General features: G+C 36.2%; 1 protein-coding gene across 2 annotated transcripts in view; it reads right to left on the reverse strand.

The window, feature by feature from the left end:
* The window catches only part of GSK3B (glycogen synthase kinase 3 beta), a 274,814-nt gene that overhangs the window by 109,734 nt on the left and 140,156 nt on the right, over positions 1-24,924 (reverse strand). For both annotated transcript variants that reach the window (XM_054482769.2, XM_054482768.2), the window contains exon 3: positions 15,475-15,558. In XM_054482769.2, coding sequence (XP_054338744.1) covers positions 15,475-15,558 — 84 coding nt within the window. The remainder of the gene's footprint in view (positions 1-15,474; positions 15,559-24,924) is intronic.

The following is a 24,924-nucleotide window of genomic DNA, read 5'->3' on the forward strand; positions in this document are numbered from 1 at the left end:
GTCCTTTGAAAGGAATCTGCTCTTATACAAAGTGGATCTTACTTAGAAACTTCCAAAAAAATTACATAATGTATAATTTAGGGAGTATTTCTCTCTATGACTCAGTTTTCCTAGTTATTAATTTTATTAATAAACTATTCTCTAAGCACTGATAACCACTCTTCTATGAACTCCACATTAAAACCACACACTGAGTAAGAAATTTAAGTGATAAAATTTTGATCACATGTAACAACAACTCAACAACAGCTGAGATAACTCTATCCTACCTTTGGAAAACACATTAGTATGATGTGTTATCTCCAGATAACTTCTGAGGTCAAGGAAATAAAATGACTTGAGGCTACATTTTTAAATAAAATCATGATATAATTTTAAAAATCTGATGGAATGCAACACACCATATTAGAGATCCCAGCAATAAGACATCAAATGCAGCATCACAGTAACCCAGGATTCTCATAAGAATTGGATTGGGCATTCCAACTGGCAAAAATCTCCAAAATAGCTATCTTTTCTCTGATGGGTATGCCAGGCTGGCTAGAGATGAGAATATAGTACTAATAGTAAAGAGTGTGTGGATTAGGTAAGAGAATACTTTTTTGCTTGAGAGGTTGTGGGAAGGAAATGGGAAAGGGTAGGCACCTAGCATACAACGATTGAGGCAAATTTCATCCCTATCTCACACCTTAAAACAAAATAAACACCAAAATCACCAAAGGGGTTTTTTTTTTTTTTTAGAAAAATAATAAATGTGCCAGAAGAAAACATGGGTATTTCTGCAAATCTTGGAAGACAAAAGAGGTAAGCCATGGAGAAAAATAATGCCAATTTGATTACACAGAACTGTAAAACATCTATACTACCTTAAGAAAAGAAACTCACACAAACCCAGTAAAAAAAAACCATGACAATTTGGCAAATAAACAAATAAATAAACTTCTGCTACACATGACAAAAGCCTGATTGTTCTTTAAAATACAAATAGTACTTGGAAGTCAACAAGAAAAAACCAGTATTCAAACAGAAAACATGGAAATATAGGCTGCTTACGGTGGCTCATGCTTGTAATCCCAGCACTTTGGGAGGCTGAGGCTGAGGTCAGGAGTTCGAGACCAGCTTGGCCAACATGATGAAACCCTGCCTCTACTGAAAATACAAAAATTAGCTGGATTTGGTGGCAGACACCTGTAATCTCAGCTACCCTGGAGGCTGGGGCAGGAGAATTGCTTGAACCCAGGAGGTGGAGGTTGCAGTGATCGAAATCATGCCGTTGCCCACCCCAACCCCTGCAAAACAAACAAACAAAAACAAGAAAGGAAATATGGAAATACGCATTAACAGATGGTCATAAAAATGGCCAACAAAACTGTAGAAAAATGCTCAGCCTCACTCATAATTAAAGAAATGTAATAAAGATAGGGATAAGCCACAATTTTTCATCTATCAAACTAGAAAAGAAAATTCAATCTGAGAAAACTAAGTATTGAAATAGATCACCATCCAATATGAACTACAATTCTTGTGAAAGTCCAAACTCATGCAATCTTTTGGCAGGCAATGGGTTATTAATTCAGAAGTGAAGACATAGAGCCCCCCCGACTAGACTCTGCAATGACACTTTAGGGATTACATCTATGAAAACAATTCTGTGTGTGTACATGCTCGTGCATGCATAAAATTTGTGAAGAGCAAGAAATTAAAAACACATCTGCATGCCATTATCTTATAGTGCCAGAAAACAAAAACATGCTTTAAAATAAAACAAAAAGCCCACTTGATAGTATGTTAAAGAAGCACAGGAGCCGCCAAGCGCAGTGGCTCACGCCTGTAATCCCAACACTTTGGGAGGCCGAGGTGGGCGGATTACCTGAGGTCAGGAGTTCGAGCCAAGCCTGGCCAACATGGTGAAACCCCGTCTCTTGTAAAAATACAAAAATTAGCCAGGCATGGTGGCAGGCGCCTGTAATCCCAGCTACTTGGGAGACCAAAGCAGGAGAATCGCTTGAGCCTGGGAGGCAGAGGTTGCAGTGAGCAGAGATTGAGCCACTGCACTCCAGCCTGATAGGAAGAGTGAGACTCCTTCTTAAGAATAATAACCATAATAATTAATAAAACAAAAAACAAAAAAACAAACAACAAGCACAGGAGGTAGCTGACAGAACTCCCAATGGCCAAACCTGGGACAATTTGGCCAATAAAATAAATATCCACAAATCCACACTGATAGAAATAAATGACTAAATAGATTAATACATGGGGGAAAAGAGACATGTCTTTTATGCAAAATAAATCGAAATAATTTGTGTAGCTACTCCACCATTAAGGAAAAGAAATATAGCGGCATAATTCCCACCTTAGGTGTAGTCTCTGCATAGTGACTTCCTTCCAAGGAATAAAGTATGGAAAGAGTGGGGAAAAGAGTAATTTTACAGTCAAGAAAACTAAACACTACATCAGTCAGGTGTTGAAAGTCAGTTAACAGCACTCATAAAGCATGTTGACAGTATGTGTCCTTGATATGATGTGATGAAAATGACACTTTACCTCTCTGTTGTCTTCTTGCCAAAAACCTGTAACCCCAGTTTTATCATTAAAAAAGCAGACAAACTCCAATAGTGAGGCATCCTACAAAACATCTGACCAGTACTCCACAAAACTGTCAAGATCATCAAAACCAAGGAAAGTCTAAGAAACTGCCATGCAGGTAAGTAAGATAAGACCACTAACATCTCATTACATTGTAATGAGGGATCCTCAATGTGGTATTCTTTCTTATACTTTGTAAATGTAATGTGGTATCTCAAATGGGATCATAAACAAAAGACCTTAGACAAAAACTAAGGAAATCTGAATAAACTATAATAATTAACTAACTGTAACAAATGTACCATATTAATATCTTAACAACAGGGGAAACTTTGCAGGGTCTGTCCATATAGACATAAAAAGCCCTATTACTGTATTGTTGGTAAAAAGGGAACATGTTCCAAAATAATACATATGTTATTACATTTACATATAATATATGTGCTCATACATGCATATAAGAAATTTATATCTGTTAAGAGTAGGATTAGGGAATTTAGGGATTAGGGTAAAAAATATTTCATTTTAATTTACTCCATTCTGTATTACTTCAATTTTTTAAATAATATGCATGTAATAACATTTTAGTTTTGCTGAAATATTAAAATAACATAAAAACAGATGACAACTGATATTCAAAAGAAACTCCTAGATTATTTTTGAGCAGATGATAATTACCACCTCATTTGCTGTCAGTAACATTTATACTTTACGAGGAGGTCCTGATAATTCAAACTCAAGAGCTTTATTATTCACTCCCTAGGTCATACTCCATTGAAAATGTTAGCATTTCATCAGTCAAGTTGCATCCAGATAATCAATAAACCACTTTAATAAGACATCAACATAAAACTTTAAGGAAGATAGACCAAGTGAACTTAGATAGGTAATCACTTTATTTCACTGAATAAAATTCCCTTCTATCAGTAATTTTCATATAGTAAGGTAAAGAAAGAGGAAAACAGGGGAGAATTGTACATTGTCAACCTGATCAAGGTACCATTTCTGTAATTTGGGGTTTTCATCTAATTGAAAAAGAACAACAATGACAACAGAATTGTTTTTATACTAGGAGGCTGACCTTGACCTAATCATTTATGAACTCACTTCTACTTTCCTAGCCTCATCTCCACTACCATCCCCACTACCCCAACTTTATATATCAGCAATTTCAAACTACTTGTATCTCCTCTACACACACTGTGCTATTAAACATCACCAAGTCTTTAAAATACTCTGTACTCCTTGGCACACATCAGTTCTACACTGTTTATCTAAATAGTTCCTATTGATATTAAAACCAATTCTTCACAGACTCTTTCAAAAAACAGAAGCAGAAGAAATACTTCTCAATGTCATTCTATGAAGCCAGTATTACCCGATACTAAAACCAAAGACATGACAAGAAAAACAAAAACAAAACAAAACAAACTACTGATCGATATCCCTTATGAATATAGATGCAAAAACTCTTAACGAAGTACTGTTTAGCAACATATAAAAATGATTACACACTATGACCCAAGTGAGATTAATCTCAGAAATGTAAGGTAGGTTTAACATTCAAAAACCAACTTATATAAAACACCATTTTAATAAAAACAAAAACCACATAATCAATAGAGAAAAAGCACTTGCCAAAATCCAACACCCTTTCATAAAAATGCTTCAACAAGCTAGAAATAGAAGAGAACTTCCTCAACTGATAACATTATATCTATGAAAAACCCAAGACTAACATCACACTCGAAGATGAAAGACTGAATGCTTTGCCACTAAAATCAGGAGCGAGAACAAGAATGTCTGCTTTTACCTCTTCTAGTAAGCACTGTACTAGAGACTCTAGCCAGAACAGTGGCCAGAAAAAAAAAAAAAGGCTTCAGGTAATATATATATATATATATATATATATATATATATATATATATATATATATATATATTTTTTTTTTTTTTTTTTTTGAGACAAAATCTCACTCTGTCACCCAGGCTGGAGTGCAGTGGTAGGATCTCGGCTCACTTCAACCTCTGCCTCCCAGGTTCAAGTGATTCTCCCGCTTTGGCCTCCTGAGTAGCTGGGATTACAAGCGCACACCACCATACCTGGCTAATTTTTGTATTTTTTAGTAGAGATGGGGTTTTGCCATTTTGGCCAGGCTGGTCTCGAACTCCTGACCTCAGGTGATCCACCTGCCTTGGCCTCCCAAAGTGCTGCGATTACAGGTGTGAGCCAACACACCTAGCCTCGGGTATTGTATGTTGATAAAAAAAATCAACTCATCAAGGAGCTATAACAATTATATACACATATGCACCAAACAACACAGCCCCCAATACACGAAACACAGACTAACAGAATAGAAGGGAGAAATGGGCAGCTGTACAATAGTTGGAGACTTCAATATACCACTCTCAATAATGAACAGAACATCAAGACAGATCAATAAGGAAATAGAAAACTTGAACAACACTATAAACCAACTGGACCCAACACACATATATAGAATATGGCCACCCCCAAATAGCAGAGAACACATTATTTTGCACCTGAGCATAGGTCTACGCAGGATAGACCATTATTAGGCCATAAAACAATGTTAATAAATTTTAAAAGACTGAAATCATATGAAATATCTTTTCTGACCACAATGAAATGAAACTAAAAATTAGTAATGAAGGGAAACCAGAAAATTCACAAATGTGTGGAAATTAAACAATTCACTGTAGACAACCAATGGTTCAAAGAAGATATCAGACAACACACTTGCTACAGTTTGGACTGTTTGTCCCCCTAAACCTCATGGTAAAACTTGATCCTCAGTGTTGGAGATGGGGTCTAATGGGAGGTATTTGGACCTCAGAGGTGGATCCCTCATGAATGGAATTGTGCCTTCCTCTTGGTAATGAATGTGTTCTCATTCTATGAGTTCCCTCTCACTACAACTGGTTGGTAAAAAGAGCCTGACACCTCTCTACTATCTGGCCATGTAATCACTGCATATGTTGGCTCCCCTTCACCTTCCACCACAAGTGGAGGCAGCCTGAGACTTTCACTTTCTAGCTAGCAGAATTGTGAGCCACATAAACCTCTTCCCTTTACAAATTACTTGACCTCAGGTATTCCTTTATAGCAGCACTAAACTGACTAAGATAATACTCTTAAACAAGAAAAATTTTTAAATAGTTAAGACATAATACCAAGACTTATGGGATGCAGCAAAGACAGTGCTCAGAAGGAAATTTACAGCTGTAAATGCTTACATTAAGAAAGAAGATCTCAAATCATTAATCTAACTCTACAACCGGAGAACTACAAAGAAGAAACTGAACCCAAAGCTAACAGAAGGAAGGAAATAAGAAATATATGAATGGAGATGAATACAACAGAGAACAGAAAAATAATAAAATCAACAAAACTAAAAGTTTTTTTTTTTTAATCAACAAAACTGACAAACCCTTAAAAGAGTTTAGATGTAGGGATAGACTGACAAATAAAAAGAAAAAGAACTAAAATCAGAAATGAAAGTGGGGCCATTACTACTAACCTCACAGAGACAAAAAGGATGAAAACAGCATACTACAAATAATCATATGTTAACATATTAGACAACCTGGATGAAATGGGCAAATTCCTACAAACACACAGATTATCAAACTGACTCAAAATGAAACAGACGATCTTAACAAACATACACACAGTAGAGATTTAATTCGTAATAAAGAAAAAAAAACCTCCCAACAAAGTAAAGTCCAGGACCTGATGATTTCAGTGGTAACTTCTGCCAGTTTATTAAAGAAGAAATTAACAATAATCCTTCTAAAACTCTCCTAAAAAAAAAAATAGAAAAGGAAGGAGCACTTCTTACCTCATTCTACAAGGCAAGCATTACCCTATACCAAAGCCAGATAAACACATCACAAGAAAGAAAAATTACCAACCAATATCCCTTATAAATATAAACGCAAAAATCCTCATGAAAATACTAGAATATGAAATCCAATAGCATATTAAAAGGATTATACCCCATGACCAAGATTGGGGTATAATCCTTTATCTCAGGAATACAACAGTGGTTCAACATAAGAAAATCAATGTAATATATCATGTTAATAAAATGATGGAAAAAACCCCACACAATCATTTCAATTATCACCAAAAGGGCATCTGATAAATTCCAATTCCATTTCCTGATAAAACTGAAAACATTTAAAAAATAACAGTGATAGCTGCATTATATCATATATGTAATTAATGCTCTTGAATTCTACACAATTACATATTGATATTCAGCAATGAATATCCCAAAAGTAAAATTAAGAAAACAATTCCTTTACAATGACACAATCTATAGAAATAGTTATTGTAATACCTATAATAAATCTTAATATACTTCAAAAAACAAATGTTAATATCTGGGCTGAGCCTATTTTAGCTCTCAGTTTTCTAGGACTATCTAGAAGGCTTTCAATAAATCTACATAGCCAACTTCACACTGTCTCAGGCACTGGGCTAAGCATTAAAGAAACAAAATTAATAAAATCTCACCATGCTGTTGAGAATTACACAACCTAGTAAAAAGATCTAGTTAAAAAAATAATAATTAAAATACAAGAAAAATGTCATGAAAGAAGTATGTGCAAGATATTCCAAGGAGAGAGAAGCTTTTGGGGCTAAAAGGGGGGCAGGAGGGAGAGAAAATAGTGAGATATCAGATGGAGCTACTTCTGAGCAGAGATAATACAATGAAAAATAACTCAACTAACAAAAATAGAGCAGGGGTGGAGGGGAGGAAAGAGGCATTCCAGAAGGTATTTGCGTTAACAGGGATAATACAACACATTCTGACAACTGCACGTACTTTGGGCAAGGCTAGAACATAGATAGCCTGTGAGAAAGGAGAGATGAGTCGAGTAAGGTCACGATATAGATGTTCAAAGACCTTGTATGTCATGTTAAGAAATCTGGAATTTACCTTTTAGGTAACTGAAGAAGTGATACAATCAGAAAGATTGACTGCTGCCATGTTACATTAGGGATGGTCACAACTCCTATCTCCAACATCTCCAATGCTAATTGATCACATAAAGCTTTTGGTAAACCCAGACAATAAATTCTTCAAACAATGACCCATATTGTCTCTTCTAATTGTTTAGAATAATCTATGATTTATCCCTGTTTTAAAATACTGTTTAGGCTAGGGGTGGGGAGGAAGTAAAGGTATGTACTAGAAGAAGAGAAATCACTAAGAGTTTAGATAAGAAATAATGTGGGCCTGAACTAAGGCAGCATTATCAGTGAAATAGAACAGATTCAAATAAGTCAACAAAAAAGTCTAGCATAACATCCAGGTTTCTTATTTTAATAATTGATACACAGCAGGGATAAGGGGAGTCGTAAATTCTAACATGCTAAATGTTGACGGCTCAGGCTTCCAGGTAGAGACTTCTGGTTGGTACTAAAATTTGAGGCTCTAGAGTTCATCAGGGAGACCTCAACTGAAGATAAACATTAGAGAGTCACTGAAGTCACAAGGATTGAGAATATGGCCCAGCATAAGTATGAAAGTAAAGAAAAATGGAGAATAAAACCCTAGGGTACAGCAAGAACTAATGGTTAGAGGTAATGAAAGAAAAACTAATACATAATACTATACACATTTTACTTACATGGCCACAATTTTCACAGTAACGTAAGTGTATGTGTGTGTGTATGTGTGTACACACAGTGTATATAACACAAGTATAAATATAAAAATATATATAAAACACAAGTATATATATTATACATACATATATTATCCTCATTTTAGCGATAAGGAGAAAAATTAAGCAATTTGCTTGAGGACACATAGCCAGCACACAGCAGAGTCACTATTCATACTCAAATTGATTCTTTATACTATACTGCTTCAAAATTAAGAAGGAACTGTTCTTGGCCTTTTCTTTCTTTCTTTCATCCCTTAATATAACCATATGCACACATACCTGCTCTCAAAAAAGTTAAAAATAAATTAGAAATGAGTACATATACATACATACAGACAAGTTTTAGAAACCTCTGATAAAAGTTCTTTATTAAAAGAGAAACATATACTAAAATTAAGAGTGGTGGTATTAGGGAAGGTTAATGGAAACCAGAGCTAGACTGCGGGGGCTCAAATCTCATCAAAACATTTCTAATAAATATTTATAAATATTTACATAGCTTGCTATAATTATATCTCCTTGGCTCTTGGGTGAATGGCTTGATAGTTCTGTTTTATCTTTTGGGGGTCAGAGATTTCTTTGAAAACCTAATAAAACACACAAGCTAGCTCCCTCAAAAAAATGCACAATCTTTATTTTAGGAGAGTCACATAATTCCTGCAAACTAGAAATTTAAAATACTGGTTTAAATCACTCTATGGGCAGATCACTTAACTTCTCTCCATCTCCTCTTCATAGAACCGTTGTGAGAATTAAATGAGTAAATATAAGTAATGTATTTACATTAATGCCTGGCATATAGTATCTCATACCTTTTAGCTATTATTATCAATACCACTACTTCTAGTACTGCAACTATTACTACTATTTTTTTTTTTTTTTTTTTTTTTTGAGATGGAGCTTCTCTCTTGTTGCCCAAGCTGGAGTGTAATGGCACGATCTCAGCTCACTGCAACCTCTGCCTCCTGGGTTCAAGCGATTCTCCTGCCTCAGCCTCCTGAGTAGCTGGGATTACAGGCACTTGCCACCACACCCGGCTAATTTTTTTTATTTTTAGTAGAAATGGGGTTTCACCATGTTAGCCAGGCTGGTCTCAAATTCCTGACCCCAGGAGATTCACCCACCTCGGCCTCTCGAAAGTGCTAGGATTACAGGCGTAATCCACCTCGACCGGCCTAATACTACTATTAATATTATAATCTCCCCTTGTTTGATAATTTACTAAGATTTTTTTAATGTTCTATTTCTAGCACACTGCTTCTGGAGGAATGTATGTTCTATGCTAAACACTATAGCATACTATACAGACTCCGGAGTCAGACTACTTGGAGCTGACACCCAACATTGCCATTTAGTAGTTGTATGGTAACTTACTTAACGGCTGTTGTGTCAGTTTCTTCTATAAAATAGTGCTTCTATAAAATAGTACCCATTCTTTAATTGGTTGCTATGAGGTTTAAGTGAGTTATAAAATATGTAAACAGCTCAGGACAATGTCTGACATATAGAAAGCGCAATATATATTTGCTATTAACAAACACAATAATAGGTAAAATAGTAAATTAATGTTTATTAAGTGTTAATTTATATGCCAGATACTATAACAAGCACATGATAACCTTATTAAATTTGTTCCTTACAAAACCCCTACTGTGCAGATGGCGGGGAGGAGGCTTATAAAAGTAAATACCTTGCCCAGAGTCATACTACTATCAAGTGGCAGAAATGGAATGCAAACTCAAATATTTCTAGCTACAAAGCCAGTGCTCTTTACTTTTCAGAATGAATCCTTGGCATATATGTCACCCCTACCCTTTCCTCTCCAGAGCTAGTGGTAGACCAGCAAAATTAAGCACAGCATTCTGCTCCCTGATCCCAGATGCAGTGGTACAATCCTCCCCTTCTGGATACAGGCCCCCATTACTATCAATAGAACAAAGGTGGCATGAGAAATAAAATCAACTGTCATCTTTGTTATTTGAACAGTCTCTCACAAAGTAGAAGGCAGAGGTTTTTCTCTTTATTATTAATCTATGAACCACAAGGAAAAAAACTTTTAAATGAAAAGTTACTTAGAGAAGTTTTTCTTATAGAAAACTATTAATTGAAATAAAATTTAAGGATCTTGTAAAGACATAACATGGTTTTTATTTTTATTTTTTATTTTTTGAGACGGAGTTTCACTCTTGTTGCCCAGGCTGGAGTGCAATGGGGCAATCTTGGCTCACTGCAACCTCCGCCTCCCGGGTTCAAGCGATTCTCCTGCCTCAGCCTCTCGAGTAGCTGGGATTACAGGCACCCACCACCACACCCAGATAATTTTTTGTATTTTTAGTAGAGATGGGGTTTCACTATGTTGGCCAAGCTGGTCTCAAACTCCTGACCTCAGGTGATTCACCCGCCACAGCCTCCGAAAATGCTGGGATTACAGGCGTGAGCCACCATACCCAGCTCATAACATGGTTTTTATCATATGACCTTCAGAGTCCTAGAGTTCTTTGGGGTAAGCTATAACTCAGAAAAGGCAAAATCATCTGATCCCACACCTTAGCTTCAACCAGGGCAACTCTGCTTTTCATATGTTCTATCAGAGATCTTCATAAAATTTCACTGGGGATGTAGAAAGTTTCTACTGCCAAATATTAAAAAAAGAGAAAGACTATTCTGTAAGATACTTGCAATTCACAAAATTATAAGCCCAGGGTTTCAAAACACTCAAATATCTCATTTTTCTCTAATGGGAAGGTAAGAGAGGAGGTACTACTTACTCTAAACTAAATCAGAGTTAGTTACTACTGGGTAACATAGAGTATATGAATTGACTACATGATGTTCTAGTTACTACAGCAAATATTAATAATTCCAACCAGAAAACTAAGGCTAATTAGTACACATCTCTAATCTCTGTCCTGACTTAATTCCTCTTTCTTCTAGTTACATTGGCTACCCCTTTCCCCTGTTACAGGATAAAAGCTGATTATCCACAATCCCTAAAGAAAGTCTTTAAAATGCAAAAGGCAGAATACAATAAAAAGAAGGTTACCAAAATAGACATACCATTCAGTCAAACTGTGGTCAGCGAAATGTAAAACATGCCTGTTATTACAGAAAGCCTACTTTAATTCTCCCAGAGCTGCAAAAGCACTTACAGACAGAAATTATGACAAGGCCACAGGGTAGCTTAGCTACAATTCTAAAATTAAAAATAACAATGTGGGAATAGATAAAATATTATATAGTACAACAATGGAATATTAGATAACCAAAATACCTATACATATTATGAGGCAAGAGAAAAAAATCTTTATGAGATCATAAATAATTATGCATACACCTACATAAACATGTACATATGGAATAAGATACACAGAACATATGGAATAAGATACACAGAAGTCAAAGGTCAGGACAGTGGTAGTGAATAATTTAGTTGTTTTCTTTAACATTTTCCAAAAAGGGAGTAATAGAGGCCCAGAGAGAAGAGACACTAAGAGAGACAACGAAGAAGATTTAAGACAGATGAGAACCCATATACAGATTTAGAAGCAATCAGAAAGAGAGTGGGATGGGTAAAATCCCATTGAAAGACAGGTATAGAAACCCAGAGAAAGAGGTTGATGTAGACCCATAAAAAGGAAATAAGAGAGGGAGAGAGACAGAGAGAAAAAGGGTGTGGGAGAGAAGAGAGAGACAAGAAAGAAAGAGACAGAGAAAAGAGAAAGAAAGTTATATGCAGGGAAAAGAAATCCAAAAAGAGGGGGTGACACAGACCAAGAGAGGGGGACAAAAGCCCAGAGACAGAAAGATAGAGACCTGGAGCCTACAGTGAAAGGTTGAGGAATCCAGAAAGGTGAAGAGAGACTAAAGACAAAGGAGAAAAAAGGGCTAGAGAAAGAGACTGACAGAAAATAGAGAGGGAAAGAAAGTCAGAGATGTTACAGAGAATGAGAGAATTTTTTTAAAATTCCCAAATACATTTGAAGTCATCTATTCTAGAACCTAACCAAGCCTTTCATCTCTCTAATCCTGAAACAATGAGTTATTCTTTCTCATCTTCACAATGTCCTCAACTAATCTCCCTAATTGCCTCCTCAAACTTCCTGTAGGCTCATGTTCTTATCACTGATCTCCCTCCCATAACATTCTCTCAAAAACCTCAAAAAGAAAATTTCTAATAACCTCAATCTCTTCATGGAGGGTTCTTTTTACTGTCTTGCCCTAGAGAAAACCTGGATCTCACCTAAACGTCAAAAGAAACCTCAAAAAGAAAACTGAAACCTCAAGAAGAAAATTTCTAATGACCTCAATCTTTTCATGGAGGGTTCTTTTTACCGTTTTGCCCTAGAGAAAACCTGAATCTCACCTAAAGGCACTGGTTTCCTTGCAGTTCTTTCAAATGAAGACTGCTGTCACCTCTTGACAAATTCTAGAAACAGAAGGCAATAAATATTGCCAAACCGCTGGCTTTTCACTGTCCTCCTCCCTGTCTCCTCAAACAGCACTCCATGTCTCCTCCCCCCCAAGCTCCACATGGCTACACACCCTCTTTATCCTACTTTGTCAATGTCACTTCTCCACCTAGAGCCACCACCACCATCTACGAAGTCACATATCTATCTGTCTACTGGGCATCTCTACTTTCATGTGTCATAAGCATCTCAAATGACTAATTTATTATTTCCTTCTCCAAAACTCTTCTCATATATAATATACATAAGCAATACATAATGCTTCTGCTAGAAAAATGCCTACCAAATATAGGACTGCCACATTCCAAGATAAATCATCTTCAAGGATTTGCAAGAATTTCACAGACATTTAGGTTCCTTTCTAAACAGCAGTGGATACTCTCAGTAACCTATTCCAAGAAAGTCAGAACTGAAAATAACTAACCTGAGCACTCAACCCTAGAAAAGAATTCATCTTCTCCTATGGGAAGAAATAGTTTACTACTTGGTCTCCTGAAGGATATCTTAGTCCTGCCAGAACAATTCAGAAGTGGAGATCATGAATGGGGCAAAAAGAAATTCTCTTTTTGGTGGCTGGGAGATTACGGGAAGTCTTGAACCTATGTATTTCTGCACATCTTAGAAAAATTTCCTTTTTTTGACAAAGAAGGACCATTATTTTCAGCAATATACCACAACTTTTCTTTTCTTCTTCCTTTTTGTTTTTAATGAAGCTATCCCAAAATTAGGAGGTATCTTTTTTTTAAAAAAACTTTGGAAAATTTACAAAGCTCAAGAGAAAGTTCTGACATAAAGAAAATATTAGAAGGTCTATTTCTTTTTATAATAGAGGTTAATCTCTGTTAATGACTTCAAATTGCTCTTTATCTGTAAGAATCTTTAAGATAAGTAAGAAACTGAGAACAGCAGCAGAGAGGAAATTATCCTCTGGGGCATACAGATAAGAGGCAGTCAGTTGTCACCCCCAATGCAGGATTAAGTCAGGGCAAGAGCTGACTATGACAGGAGCTTTCCACCAAACCAAAACCAGACAAGTAAGCCATCAGGTGCCTTGCATTCAAACGGTTTGATAGTCTTTCTTTTCTGCTCTTCAACTACTTAAGAGTTAAATGAGTTAATATTTATAAAGCATGAAAACAGTGCCTAGCATATAAGGAATGCTATATACATTAAAGTAAGTAATCAAAGAGAAAATGTTTAAGAACTCTGGGAGGAGGCCTTTTTTCAAATGAATCTATTGTAATCCAGCAGTTCATGGAACAAATAATTCTTACCCAGGAGTATCATGATGTATCTAGTAACAACAACAACAACAAAATGAGGATGCAAAATTCCATTACAAAGAGTGTACTTGTGAACATAACAGAGGCTGTACAATTTTACTTAGGAAGAGACAGAAAAAAGCAAACACATGCCAAAACAGATCAGAACAAAGATAATAACAGGCCATTTGGTAGGTTTTAAAAAGCTCTAATACTTATGAGGGTTTACAATCCCTAGTAAACCAGAGGCATCATTTAAACTAAAAAAAAAAGCAACTGAAAAGCAAGTGTCAATAAAGGGCCAATTTGCTAACTATGGTTGTTAAAACGTATTGGTTGTAATACATGTGTATATACACAACAATTATACGACTGTAGGTATTTATATCAAAATTCGGGCTTAATACATTGACATCTTCCTATATAATAGGCACTGTAATAAAAAAAGATTTTCTATGGAAAAAATCTAAATAAAGTTTAATAGAAAATGTTGTCAGGCAATATTTGCTGTAAAAAAAAAGCTTAATACAAAATGGCTAAAAACTGTTATACTAAAAAACAGTTACGTAAAGTAACAAAAACACTGAGCTAGGAATCAAGTATTACGGATCTAAGAACATTAGATATTATATGCATGAAATCTGAAGTCCAAAATACCAACTGAAGTTATCCAAAGTCATATTTATTTAGCCAAAAGAATCAAGTGATTTGTTACCTGCCCTGCCTATGCACTCCAAACCAGTGAAAAGAAAGAAAGGATAGCGACAGGCAGAAAAATAAAGACACAAAGGAAAAACAGAAGAAATTTATTTTCTTTGCTCCAACTTCATTGATTATTGTGTCTTCTGAAGAGAAAGAGGTTGGGGGGAGTTATTAACAGCACAAAGTCTTCTTTATCCTTTGCTTTCGCAGAATTCAATGTGGTCAGACATAGGAATCACTTAAAGTAAGCTCTGCAATATTACATCTTTTCCAACTTTTTCACTGGCCAAGGATGGCTCAACTTGCTTCCAAATGTTTAACTCTCATTCTGTTTCTATCAGTCCTCTTGCTACCTCTTTACCTCTTATCAACTTCACTTAACAAAATGACTTAATTTTCCTCCCTGCAATAAATAAGTAAACTATCAGGGGGCTGTGTAAGCACATAAGGAACATAGACGTCTTAAAAAAAAAAAAAAAAGTATATAGATTTTCTTGAGAAGTGAAGACAGATGCTTTAACAAAGAAGAAAACTCTTAAAAGTGCATTCCCTTTATCTTATTAATGTTTTCCTGATATAACTAATGATATTCAATGACCATATCTTGGGCTGAGTATTGCTGGGGCTAGTGTTTTGGAATTTTTCCATTCCATTAGCAAAACTATCTTATGAGCGGTGGGGAGATTAATTTCTAGAAAAATAACACATTTATCACAATATTCAGTACACATGTTGTGTCAAACCTACCTTCTCACCACTGGAGTAGAAGAAATAACGCAATCGGACTATGTTACAGTGGTCTAGCTTTCTCATGATCTGGAGCTCTCGGTTCTGAAAAGGAAACACATAAAAATACATTTTTAAAGGATAACACCTATTCATCATATTGAACAAGATGCTTCTGAAATAACATTAAGCACTAAAATTAGCAGGCTATAGATATGCTACTAAAAAGTGTGATCTGTAGACTTGTTCTGATCTGCAAAATATTTGTTACTAGTCCATGAACTCTCTGTTACTGCTCTCCAATAAGACAAATACAGAAATTGAGAGTGTTCAGAGCTTTTATAACAATGAGAGAATAAATTGATATCTATGAATATGGTAATAAGAATTAGGACCCATATTTTATATTTTTAAAAATTTCATCTTTTTAGCAATTCATTTGTATATTTCACAAAAATAACAGTCTTAGATGAATTCAAAACTGAAAGAACTGTTACTTTACCACAAATAACTTGACCTTATTGTTTTCTAAGATGCAGTGAAAAAAAAAAACTGAGCATCAACTCCATGAAAAGAGCTCAGTTGCTAAGTTTTAGAAAAAGTGAATGCAGAGCAAAACTCCATCTCAAAAACAAAAAAAAAAAAAAAAGAAAGAAAGAAAAGAAAAGAAAAGAAATTATACAGTCCTGATAGATTTGTAGACCACACAAAACTATTTTCCCTTTGGGTTTCAAAGTTATGTTCATTCTTCAAAAAAAGAAATCACTAAATAATATGATGATTTCTTAATACCACAGACTTTGCAGCAGTAAATCTGACTAGACTGTACATTAACAAAGAGGTTATTATAGTCCAACAATATACTTGACTGTCAGAAATCCACTTAATAAAGGACAAATTACATAACACACAGAAACAATACCAAAATGCCAGCTTTCTAGCCAAAAAAATAAAGCTTTAGTTAAAGTAATGATTTAGAAGAGCTAGAAAACATAAAGTATACACCTGAGAATCTGGAAAGGAAATGGTGTTACGGTTAGAAAAGAGGCCAAGAAGGATGGGGATGAGGATGCGTTGGGACCAAAGAACCAGATAAAGATAGCTATCCTAGAATAGGAAGAGTAGGATGGCTTCTAGTTCTTAGAAGATGAGAGCAGAAGTGAATGTTCCTTTAAACTGACCTTTCAGAGCTGGGCTTATGTGTACAATGGTATTTAAAATCCTTTTATAAGATATCAATCTTTCATTCCATTACTTGTTAGTAAAAGTAACAGAAACAGAAAGTCAGAAAGTAAACAGAAAATAAGTCAGAAAGTACAGTACAATTACTTTAACAAATAACTGACAAAAGACTCCTAAGTGTTGACTAGTACAGAGAGAGGAACACAAAAAACTACCAACTTCAAAATTGTGTCCATTTCCATTCCAAATTGAAGCTATTTCTGGAAGTATTTCTATACTTTGTTTGTTTGAGACAGAGTTTCACTCCTGTTACCCAGGCTGGAGTGCATGGCGTGATCTCGGCTCATTGCAACCTTTGCCTCCCGGGTTCGATTCTCCTGCCTCAGCCTCCTGAGTAGCTGGGATTACAGGCGCCTGCCACCACACCCAGCTAATTATTTTAATATTTTTAGTAGAGACAGGGTTTCACCATGTTGGCCAGACTGGTCTCGAACTCCTGACCTCAGACAATCCACCTGCCTCAGCCTCCCAAAGTGCTGGGATTACAGGCGTGAGCCACAGCGCCCAGCCTCTATACTTTGTTAATTCACATTTAGGTAGCTGGCATTGAGGGAGAACTGCTAGTAAATCAATACTCATTCCTCCCATAACATACAGCTATTAAGACTGATTTTTTTAACATAGCCAACTATGTTAAAATAAGTTATTTATTTTTCCCGACTCACTAACCAAGGTAACAGAGTATCAAATTCCCAGATAACAGAAGTTGTATAAGATTGTGCATAATACTTCTGACCAAAAAGAATGCATAAGTGAAGCAAGAACAAGGACCTAAGTATTCATCTACATTTACTCTTCCTATTGTGTTGCTTTAAAAATGTCTTATTTTAGATAAGGAAGTTAGAGAAAATCTCATGAAACAGGTAAGATATGAACACAAGCCTGAATGATATGAAGGTAAGAACCATGTGAAGATCTGAGGAAACAGCACTGTGGTTATAGGGAACTGCAAATGTAAAAACCTAGTAGCGGTGGGCTTGGCATATGCAAGAAATAGCCAGAAAGATAATATGGCTGCATCATTCTGAGTAAGGAGAGAGAAAGGTGGGAGTTAAGTTCAGAGAGGTAGGAGTTATGTTCAGAGAGGCAGGCAGGCACAAGATCATAAACCTTCATCAAACATGATAAGAAACTGAATTTCACTCTAAATGTAAAGGGAAGTTAATGGAGGTTTTGACCAGGAAAGTGATACAATCAGATTTACCTTTCAGAAAAGCATTCTATCATTTGAACCCAGGAGGTGGAGGATGCAGTGAGCTGAGATCACGCCACAGCACTGGGCAACAGAGCAAGACTCCGTCTCAAAAAAAAAAAAAAAGCATTCTAAAAATTTAAGAGAATAAATTTGAAGGAAAAAGTAGATCAAGAGTTCTGTTTTTTATCTATTAAGTTTTTTTTAACCTATTAAGTTTTTATCTATTAAGTTTGAAATCCTTATCAGACATTCACGTGAGGTCAGGGTAGAAGCTAAGGCTGGAAAAATGCATTTGGGAGTCATCTAGATAAAGGAGATTTAAAGCAAGGGTACCTAATGATATCACCTAAGGAAGCAGTTCATACAGAAAAAAAATTCATGAAATGAAAAATAGAGGACAGAGTGGAGTAGTTAATAAAGCAGGAAGAAAAATAAGAATGTTGTCTTAGAAGCCATGTTAAAAAAATTTTAGAAAAACTGAGTGATGATTTATGTCAAAAGCTACTGAAAGATGCATTAAGTGAAGCAAGTATAAGGACCTAAATATTCATCTATGTTTACTCTTCTATTCCTATTGTGTTACTTTAGAAATATCTACATTTTACATAAGGAAGCCAGAGAAAACCTTATGAAGGAGGTTAAGATATGAACATCAACCTGGATGACATAAAGGTAAGAACCATGTAAAGATCTAGGGAAGATGGTTACAGGGAACTGCAAATGTAAAAACTCAGCAGTGGGCTTGGCATATTCAAGAAATAGGCAGAAGGATAATGCCTATTCAAGAAATAGGCAGAAGGCAGAAGGATAATGGCTAGATAAAAACAGGAAAATGACAATTGCTATGACAAATGCAAGATGTTGGTGACTCTTACAAGAATGGTTTCAGTAGAACAATGGTGAAAAAAACTGACTAGATTGAATTAAAGTGGCTGTAGGGGACACAGGGTCCTAAGGGGTTAGAAAGTTTGAGGAGAGATTTCCAGGTACAGCAGAATGATGAGAGTAGCAAATCTACTCCCCCACAATACTTATAAAACTGAAGTACACTGAAGAAAACAATCATTTCAGGGCTCTGGAAACTGAGCAAAGGCAACAACAAATTGAGAAGCATTTATTCTTGAAAAGCTGCTAGATATGACAGAACAGTAGAGGAAAATGGCCTTCTTTGCCAAGGGATGCTACCATCCCCCTACAACCACCCAACTCAATCAGTGAGGCAGTTTTCCCAGGGCAGTGTTGGCAGTGAAAACCAGAGGGCTATGGTCATTTAGGATAGAGAGCAAAAACCCATGCCTAGTAGCGCTGGCAATAAAAATAGCAAATTTGGAAGGATACAAAGGGAAAGGCCCACAGCTCTGCTAAAAGGAGAATGTAGTCCCAGTTGGAGAAAATGACAGACTAGAAGGACATCCAGAAATGTAATAAGGGGATACTGGAAATGAGAGAGGCACAGAAGGCCTAAATTAGCTCCCCACACATACCTGTCTGACAGGCTGTGCACATATGAGGGGGGAGGGGAGGCTCAAGAGAGCCCCGGAGAAAGTAAAAGCCAAGGCTAATGTGAAAAATGTCAGAATTCGACATGATTGTATATCTAGAAAACCCCACTGTCTCAGCCCAAAATCTCCTTAAGCTGATAAGCAACTTCAGCAAAGTCTCAGGATACAAAATCAATGTACAAAAATCACAAGCATTCTTATACACCAATAACAGACAAACACAGAGCCAAATCATGAGTGAACTCTCATTCACAATTGCTTCAAAGAGAATAAAATACCTAGGAATCCAACTTACAAGGGATGTGAAGGACCTCTTCAAGGAGAACTACAAACCACTGCTCAATGAAATAAAAGAGGATACAAACAAATGGAAGAACATTCCATGCTCATGGGTAGGAAGAATCAACATTGTGAAAATGGCCATACTGCCCAAGGTAATTTACAGATTCAATGCCATCCCCATCAAGCTACCAATGACTTTCTTCACAGAATTGGAAAAAACTACTTTCAAGTTCATATGGAACCAAAAAAGAGCTCGCATCGCCAAGTCAATCCTAAGCCAAAAGAACAAAGCTGGAGGCATCACACTACCTGATTTCAAACTATACTACAAGGCTATAGTAACCAAAACAGCATGGTACTGGTACCAAAACAGAGATATAGATCAATGGAACAGAACAGAGCCCTCAGAAATAACGCCACATATCTACAACTATCTGATCTTTGACAAACCTGAGAAAAACAAGAAATGGGGAAAGGATTCCCTATTTAATAAATGGTGCTGGGAAAACTGGCTAGCCATATGGAGAAAGCTGAAACTGGATCCCTTCCTTACACCTTATACAAAAATCAGTTCAAGATGGATTAAAGACTTAAATGTTAGACCTAAAACCATCAAAACCCTAGAAGAAAACCTAGGCATTACCATTCAGGACATAGGCATGGGCAAGGACTTCATGTCTAAAACACCAAAAGCAATGGCAACAAAAGCCAAAATTGACAAATGGGATCTAATTAAACTTAAGAGCTTCTGCACAGCAAAAGAAACTACCATCAGAGTGAACGGGCAACCTACAAAATGGGAGAAAATTTTCACAACCTACTCATCTGACAAAGGGCTAATATCCAGAATCTACAATGAACTCAAACAAATTTACAAGAAAAAAACAAACAACCCCATCAAAAAGTGGGCGAAGGACATGAACAGACACTTCTCAAAAGAAGACATTTATGCAGCCAAAAAACACATGAAAAAATGCTCACCATCACTGGCCATCAGAGAAATGCAAATCAAAACCACAATGAGATACCATCTCACACCAGTTAGAATGGCAATCATTAAAAAGTCAGGAACCAACAGGTGCTGGAGAGGATGTGGAGAAATAGGAACACTTTTACACTGTTGGTGGGACTGTAAACTAGTTCAACCCTTGTGGAAGTCAGTGTGGCGATTCCTCAGGGATCTAGAACTAGAAATTCCATTTGACCCAGCCATCCCATTACTGGGTATATACCCAAAGGACTATAAATCATGCTGCTATAAAGACACATGCACACGTATGTTTATTGCGGCATTATTCACAATAGCAAAGACTTGGAACCAACCCAAATGTCCAACAATGATAGACTGGATTAAGAAAATGTGGCACATATACACCATGGAATACTATGCAGCCATAAAAAATGATGAGTTCATGTCCTTTGTAGGGACATGGATGAAATTGGAAATCATCATTCTCAGTAAACTATCGCGAGAACAAAAAACCAAACACTGCATATTCTCACTCATAGGTGGGAGTTGAACAATGGGAACACATGGACCAGGAAGGGGAACATCACACTTCAGGGACTGTTGTGGGGTCGGGGGAGGGGGGAGGGATAGCATTGGGAGATATACCTGGTGCTGGATGACGAGTTGGTGGGTGCAGCGCACCAGCATGGCACATGTATACATATGTAACTAACCTGCACATTGTGCACATGTACCATAAAACCTAAAGTATAATAATAAAAAAAAAGTAAAAAATAAAAAATAAAAAATAAATAAAAAAAATAAAATGTGGCACATATACACCATGGAATACTATGCAGCCATAAAAAAGGATGAGTTCATGTCCTTTATAGGGACATGGATGAAGCTGGAAACCATCATTCTTAGCCGACTATCGCAAGGACAGAAAACCGAAAACTGCATGTTCTCACTCATAGGTGGGAATTGAACAATGAGAACACTTGGACACAGAGTGGTGCACATCACACACCACAGCCTGTTGTGGGGTTGGGGGAGTGGGGAGGGACAGCATTAGGAGATATACCTAATGTAAATGAGGAGTTAATGGGTGCAGCATACCAACATGGCACATGTATACATATGTAACAAACCTGCAAGTTGTGCACATGTACCCTAGAACTTAAAGTATACAAAAAAAAATGAAGTGGGTGTTGAAGTCCCCTAAAAAAAAAAAAAAAGAAAAAAGAAAAATGTCAGAATTTTGAATATACTTCCCAACTCACATATAGGATCATCAAAAAATGCTGAAAGTGGCTGGTTGCAGTGGCTCACACCTGTAATCCCACCACTTTGGGAGGTTCAGGCAGGCGGATCACCTGAGGTCAGGAGTTCGAGACCAGCCTGACCAACATGGTGAAACCCAGTCTCTACTAAAAATACAAAATTAGCCGGGCTTGGTGGCGCATGCCTGTAATCCCAGATACTTGGGAGGCTGAAGCAGGAGAACTGCTTGAACCCAGGAGGTGGAGGTTGCAGTAAGCTGAGATCATGCCAGTGCACTCCAGCCTGGAAAACAAGCCAGAATCTGTCTCAAAAAAATTCAGAACCTAGCATTGCTACAATATATTATATAATATGTTCAATTGAAAAAAATTGTGAGACATGCAAACTACAGGAAAAGTTGACCTATAATCAGGTTTAAAAAAAGCAGTCAACAGAAATTAACTCCTGGTGGGCAAAGCTGTTGAATTTAGCAGATAAAGAATACAAAGCAGCTATTATAATTTATAATTAAGTTCAAAATATTAAAGGAAACCATATTTTAAAAATTAAAGAAAAATGACAATTGCACAACAGAGAATCTCAATAAAGAAATGTTAACTTTTAAAACATGAGAATTAACTAGAGTTGAAACACATTATAACAAAAATGAGATGTACTATGTCCTCAAGAAAATATTTGAGATGGCATTAAAAAAAAAAAAAATCAGTGAACTTGAAGAAATAGAGATTGTCCAAAAGAAAGAACAAAGAGGGAAAAAATACTGCAGAAAAATAAACAGAGCCTCAGAGACCTCTGGGATAACATCACACATATCAACATATGTGTAAAAGCAGAACTGGAAAAAGAGAAATGAGAAAAAAATGTTAGAAGAAATAATGGCTGAAAATTCCCCAAATTTGTTGAAAACCACTAATCTATCAAACCATGAAGATCAATGAACCGGCCAGGCACAGTGGCTCACGCCTATAATCCCAGCACTTTGGGAGGCCAAGGCGAGTGGATTACCTGAGGTCAGGAGTTCAAGACCAGCCTGGCCAACATGGTGAAACCCCGTCTCTACTAAAAATACAAAAATTAGCCAGGTGTGGTGGCACACCCCTGTAATCCCAGCGACTCGGGAGGCTGAGGCAGGAGAATTGCTTGCCCCGGGAGGCAGAGGTTGCAGTGAGTCGAGATTGTGCCACCACACTCCAGCCTGGCTGACAGAGAGAGACTCTGTCTCAAAAAAAAAAAAGAAAGAAAGAAAAGAAAAGAAAAAAAACATTATCAATGAACCCAAAATATGATAAACACAGGGATCAACATCTAAGCATTTCACATTTAAACAGTTTGAAGCCACCAAAGAAAAACATGAGAGGAGCAACAGAGAAATTACTCATCACATACATGGGAAAAACAATACAATTAATAGCTGACTAATCATCAGGAAAAAACGGAAGCTAGAAGGCCGTAACAAAAAATAAAAAAAAACTATCAACTAAGAATTCTATTTACTGCAAAAGTATTCTTCAAACAAGAAAGGAAGAATAAAGACAACTTCAAACTTAAAAAAAAAGATGGAGAATAAGTTGAAATACTTGAACAAGTACCTTGAGCTAAAAGGAAATGACACCATATGTTAACTGGAATTCACAAAAACAAGTGAGGACCACCAGATATATTAAATATAAATGAGAAAATATAAAAGGCTATAAATATATTTTTATTTCCTCTTAATTTCATTAAAAGACAGAATATGATAACAGTTGGGTTTATAACGTAAATAAATGTAATATATAAGGCAATAACAGCAAAAAGGAGGGGAAGAAAACAGTTACAATGGAGCAAAAGTGCTATATTTTACAGAAATTAGGTCAGTATTAACCTAAAGTTAATGGTGATAAATTGGAATGTAAATTGTAATTCTTAGAGCAACCATTAAGAAAATAATTTTTTTAATGTTAAAAATCAACAGCAGACCTAAGACGATACACTAAAAAATATTTGTTCAACACAAAAGAAGATAGTAACGAAGAATGGAAGAACAAATATAACATGAGAGATATAGAAAACAAAGAGCAAAATGGCACATGTAATTCCAACTACATCACACACTACATAAAATGTGAAAGAGCTAAGCATACAATCAAAAGGCTGTATAAAAAGAAAGCTGCAACTATAATCCATCCCTAGGAATTAATACTTTAGATTCAAAGACACAAACAACTTAAAAGTAAAACGATGAAAAATGATATACAATACAAACAGTAACCAAGAGAGATGGAGCGGCACATGTTAGCAGAGACAGAGAGAGAGAGAGAGACAGAGAGAGAGAGAGAGAGAGAGAGAGAAAGAGAGAGAGACCCATTGCCTACAAGATAAAGTCTAAATCACTTTATAATCTGGCCTCTCCTTTTTAGTTTAGTCTTCCACTCATGACCAATGTGAATTCTATATTATAGCTAGATCCTACTTCTCACTCTTCCTGAATATATTGTTTCATTCCCAATTCTAAACCAATTATATTCCCAATTCTATTACATTTATCATCACATTACCATCAGTGGAATGTGTTGACTCTCTCTCCAACCTACACACATTCTAAGCCCATCCTTTAAGTTCCTATTTAACTTTTAACTTTTTAATGAGGCCATCACTAATCTTTCCCTGCAGCACTTACAAATATTTTGTAATTTACTATATATTCTCTTGGTTTTATTTTTACAACTACAGTTCATTGATGTTATATAAAAGGATACTTTTCAAAAGCAGCTTATAGAAATCAGATATTATATTCACTATACAGACACAGACACAGACACACACTCACAAACCCTGCCCAACCAACATACTATAAGTGTTTTAAGAACATCTTTCTGTATTACTCACAGAGTTCTCAGAGCAGGTTACTTTGTTTTTAACAAAGTAATTTCCCAGCTTCTGTAATTTCTTCTACTCTCCAACTTGGTGTTATTTTCCAAACTATGGGCACCAGCCAATCAGCACTGAGAAGGAAGTGTGGAAGGAGAATAGAATAG

Source organism: Pongo pygmaeus, chromosome 2 (genome assembly GCF_028885625.2).
Source record: "Pongo pygmaeus isolate AG05252 chromosome 2, NHGRI_mPonPyg2-v2.0_pri, whole genome shotgun sequence".
Classification (NCBI taxonomy): Eukaryota; Metazoa; Chordata; class Mammalia; order Primates; family Hominidae; genus Pongo; species Pongo pygmaeus.